This window comes from Vigna umbellata, chromosome 8, assembly GCF_029865625.1.
Source record: "Vigna umbellata cultivar VRB3 chromosome 8, Vumbellata_1.0, whole genome shotgun sequence".
NCBI classification, from domain to species: Eukaryota; Viridiplantae; Streptophyta; class Magnoliopsida; order Fabales; family Fabaceae; genus Vigna; species Vigna umbellata.
The window spans coordinates 14,501,269-14,506,582 of record NC_142172.1 but is presented as its reverse complement, the minus strand read 5'-3'; the positions used below and the strand labels follow the sequence as shown (position 1 = coordinate 14,506,582).

At 28.5% G+C, this 5,314-nt stretch overlaps 1 protein-coding gene across 1 annotated transcript; it reads right to left on the bottom strand.

Annotated features, from left to right (window-relative positions):
* Window positions 1–342: 342 nt before the first annotated feature.
* On the bottom strand, window positions 343–1,358 carry LOC148194082 (uncharacterized). Its single transcript, XM_088097870.1, has 2 exons — window positions 1,146–1,358; window positions 343–1,060 (listed from the first exon to the last, which is right to left on the bottom strand). Exons 1-2 carry the CDS (start codon window positions 1,225–1,227, stop codon window positions 501–503), a joined length of 642 nt encoding a protein of 213 aa, XP_087953996.1. The 5' UTR covers window positions 1,228–1,358; the 3' UTR covers window positions 343–500.
* Between the last annotated feature and the right edge of the window lie 3,956 nt (window positions 1,359–5,314).

The window sequence follows — 5,314 nt, the reverse complement described above, 5'->3', positions numbered from 1 at the left end:
TAAAACTCGTTTTGTTGTTCATTGTATTAAAAAGGAAATGTTCTCATATAATAAGTGAAATCATATTTAATTTAGAAAATGTTTTGATATTATCTCAATAATTATATACATTTTTGGATAATGTAGACTTTAGGGATATATAATTTTATATTATTTACTTAAACAGTAAAAGTATATTATTCATTCAATTGAATGTATATATTTAACAAATCTTCAACTAACTTAAATTTTATCAAAAAAATCGTATATACTCAATGCAATAATATCCTTTAATTATACAGTTGGATGGTTAAAATGAAAAAAATATTAAACATATTCTTAATATATGTGAAAAAAAAAATGTTACTTAATACATGATGAAGAAGGTACACTTTTTATTTAACATAATCACCATCAACAATTATTAACGATTGAATTGATGCTTACAAGTACAAATAAACTATATATCATGTGGCATATTAATTACGCATATAAATAAAAATATATCAGCGAAGGAAGATTTAAGGGTCTTGGATCGTTGATCCTCGAAAAGCTGAGAAGATTGCATTTTTGACATAAATTGCCATGGCGAAGAACAAGAAGATGGCAACCAGCAACTTACGTAATTTGTTTTGCTTCACAACCAAACCATAAAGTGTTGTTGTGGGTAGCTTTTGGTTGACTGTTTCATGCATTTCCTTAGCTTTAGAAGTGGTAGGTTTGGCTCTATCTTCATCAACATTTTTATCATCTTCCTCTATTTTTCTCATTTCCTTTGTCTCAGAAACCGATTCACCTTTCTCTGGTTCTTCTGGTGTTGGTGCTTCTCTGGTTTCTCTTGCATATGTTTGGTTTACATAAGGTTGTGTTGGTGGCGTAATTTCAGTTATGTTTTTTGGAAGCCTTATGTAGAGAAGACCACCTTCTAACTTGGCTTTGATCCCGTTGATGCTAGAATGAGAAGGAATGGTGAATTCTTTGTTAATTCTACGCCATTTGTTCACACTTATCTGTTCTTCACCTCTCAGTTTTAGTCTACGGTTTGTGCCAATCTGAACCTTCAAATTCTCCTTTTTGAATCCTGCACATTATTCAAAAGTGTTCGAACATTTTTGTTCGAGAAAAATTCGAAGCAAGCATGCATGAAATTAAGTTAGAGGGAAAACCTTCAAGCGCAAGAATGAGCGTGTCGCTTTCTGCATCTTGAGCCCATTCATAAGATGGTTCAAAATCTTCGTATTGTGCCATTGTTAAAGTAAGTTTTATCTGTTCTCTTATGGTTCATTTATACATCATCAGAAATTCGAGACATGTGCTTTCGTTTCTGTGAATTAACTTCCACGCTAGCTTCCTGGGTTTCTTTTCGTGCTCTTCAGGAAACATTTATACATGTCTGCAATTCCTCTCTTAGGGTTTTGAACTTATTCTTCCTTTGTCTGCTGTGCTAGTTATCATTCATACACGCAATGAAAAATATCTTCAATTAAGGGACCAAAAAGCAGGCTAAAAATTTGAATACTAACAAAAAATTTGAGTAATTCCAAATATTCTAGTGGAGAATAAGATTGTAGTGATGGATATTTTGAACAAAGAAAATTCATCAATAAGAAAATTCTCCCATTAAACAAAAATAAATGTTCAAATATTTGGTATAATAGATTATATAGCTTCAAACCAATGGATCTTCCAAAGTGTCAATACTCTACTGGCCTTCTTCTGAAATGCATAACCATTTTTATTTTAAAGTCACGAATATTTTGAAAAAAAAAATAGAAGGTAATTGTACAGCATGTAATAATTTTATTTTGAACCATTATTATATTGGAATCAAAGTTGTGATATTGATTCTAATATTAATTATTAGATCGAACGTTTATTATTAGGCTAAATGTTAAAATTGATAGTTAGAATTTAAATTTCTTTTTATTTAAGAACGGGACAATTGATATATATCTTGTAACAATTTAATTATTGTGTATATTTTTCCACAAGTAGGATCTCTAAAGCCAAATAAATATATTTTTCCACCTATTACCATTACCTTTCACATATTGAAGTATCATTTTTGCAGTTCAAAAGATGATTTTCCTAGAGTCCATGAACCTATTAAGACTTATAACATGCATAATAATAACAAACACTAACGTCTACATGTTTTTTTTTTTTTTACGATTTCATGGAACTTACAACTCTATCCACCATCTAGTCAATTGTTTCTTAACTTAATTTTTTCCTTTCAATTGACAATAATAACTACTTATAAATCATTTTCAAGTTTCAATAGACTCCACATCTACATTAGTTCTAAAAATCAATTACTTTTCGTGCTTCTTTGATTATATATCCACTTACAATTAGAAAAACTTGAGTCCTTAATTCTCTTTCACACTTTTTCAATCTCATTTTTTAACAATATTACTAAATATGAGACACATTATTAAAATTGCAACTTGATAATTTTGATTATGTGAGATAACTTTTTAATCATGGGAAATTAATTGGAAACTGTGATATAATTACTCTTATTTTTTACGGTGTTTGTTTCCCAACAACTACAATCTGATTTTTTTTTAGTTATGAATATTGTCAAACTTGTGCACATCACAAAAAAAAAAAATCGAAGATGAATGTTTAAATGCTTGTTTGATAGTTGAAAAATTCAGTCTGTAGATTCAATAATAGAATGTGAGTGAGATGCAAGAAAGAGGAATATTAATTTGATAGATGATTAATGAAAGGAAAATGATACTTGAACAACCACTTTTGACAACATTTGGACACGGGACAGGTGTCCAAATGGTAGTGGTCCACGTGGAAAAATAAAATGAAAATAAATAGCTTCGAGACGGCCTTCAACGTTGTCCGGCGGCACTCCGGCAAGCAGTCCGTCAGACCTCTCTCTCTTGAACTCCCTTTCTCCAACTCTCTCGGCATCTCTCTAGGTTACCCTCTCTCTCTCTCTGAACCTTCGCTTCTCTCTCTACAATTGTTCCAAATTGAATTTCAAATTTGAAACGAGGACCTTCAAACTCTGACCACTCCCTTTCCACGTCATATTTCATTTTCATTTTATTTTTTCACGTGAACCACTATGGACACCTGTCCCGTGTCCAAATATTGTAAAAAAATGGTTGTTAATTAACATCACAAAAACTAGGCATTTGAGTGCACAAATTTTAAATATAAGAACTATAAATTAAGCCTCGTCAGTTTGAAAGAGAAAGAGGTAACTGAGAGGCATTTCCCTGTTACGCACATGGAATGGCCAACGACACGACACACGTCTTTTCAGACCATGTGACTCAAATCGAAGATCCGATAAAATTTCGAACCCGTGGCCGTGGGTGGTGGAACCCATCAAACTTTTCATCTACAAATAACAAAATTTATTTAGGATCTGTTATTACACGCAATGAGATCTGGTTTGTCCTACAAGCTTTATTATATATATATATATATATATATATATATATATATATATATATATATATATATATATATATATATATTTTAAAAATATATATATTCCAATCTGACAAACTTTAAATCTCAATTATATTGATATTTTAAAGTTTATTAATCATTAGTTATTAGATAAAAATTTCCTAATAGTAAAATAAAATAATAACATATTCTAAATCCAAATAAAAACGAAATATAGATAAATTATACATATTATAAAAAAAATTAAATAAATATATTAAATTACTTATATTATTTTTTATTAATCAAATTTAAATTAATTAACTTATGAGTATAATAAAAATTTTAACAAAAAAACATATAAAAAACTTTCAACTATGCTTAAAAATGCAAACACTAATACTATATTTTTCTAAGATTTTAAAGAACTACTGGTTGATTCAAAAAATCATGACATACTAAAAAAATTACTCTCCAACCTTTGAAAACTCCCCTTTCAAGCATGTTCCAATACATAATAATTTCAACATAAATAAAATTTTGCATTCCTTAAAGAATTGAAAAAATTATACATATATTCATCTCGACTTCCTTTAAAATACCAGCACATGAAGTCACACAAGGGTAAGCCCTAGATACATAATTGGTATTCACCAAAAGCTAATTGGCAAGAGGGAACGTGCCATATTACTTCCATAAATGAAACCATCATACCTTCTTTAGTTTGAATATTGAAAAATGTAGCACCAAAAAATCAGAGACAATATTATTCATATGTTTATTATATTTATTTCCAACCATATGTACTAACTCCTTAATTTGAAAAATAACATAAGGAATCATAATTGGATACTAAAATCTACTATGATTTGTCATCCTCTAAATCATTCAAATAGTTAAGTAAGGACAATCACTTTAAGTAAAAGACTACAAGGAGACTTCATTAGCATAACAACCAAATTCAAAAAAGAAAACTGAAAATCCTGAAAAGCTTCTTTCAATAATGCCAATAACTGTATAGCAGTGAAACAATGAAAGAACAAATGATAAAGATTCAACATTATTACCATACAAAGAACACATAAAACATATAACCATTGCTTTTTTTTAACCTTCAAATCATAAGAAAACACCATACAAAAAAAATTCCAAAGAATCAAAGTTTTAGTTAGTGACACATCATTCAAGTTAAGTTTCCCCAATCCACACATTCCATACCAGAAGAGTAAAAATATTTTTCAACTTTTTGAGAGTATCTCAATATCATCTAAAATCCATATAGCTAGGGACATCCTCAACCTTGTTAACCATTAAAAATGAAAAATCACATAAACTAGTAACAAAAAAAGAAAAGTTTCAATGAGTGTCTATCTAGACCAAACTAATAATAGAGTATAACCTTACTCTGTCAAAATTAAAAATTTCTAGCCAATTTAGATATGTAAATGTCAGAAAACCAACAATTATTCCAAAGATTAATACAATCACCCTTATCTAGTGTCCAAAATGTATTTTCAGGAACAATATCGTATGTATCTTTAATATCATGCCAAATTAATAATAATTTAAATAACATATATTTTTTATACATAAACTTAAGAAATCAAATATACAAGAGTTTAATCCAAGTTATTTTGTCAAAAGCAAACTTCCAAACTAAATGTAACATATAAATTTTGTAACTTGAAACCATCATTTCATTTAGAATCAGATCATTTAAAGTGTACAATCCAGTAGTATCTTCAATAAATATGAACTTAAATAATAAATTTAATTTACAATAATATTTTACATATTTTTACTATATTAAAGTAGTGTGTGGGATCTTTTATATGTGTTAAGTTTATTATCCATAGACTTCAGTTATGTTCCAATTTTATTACACTCATATGTAGACACGATTTTATTAAGA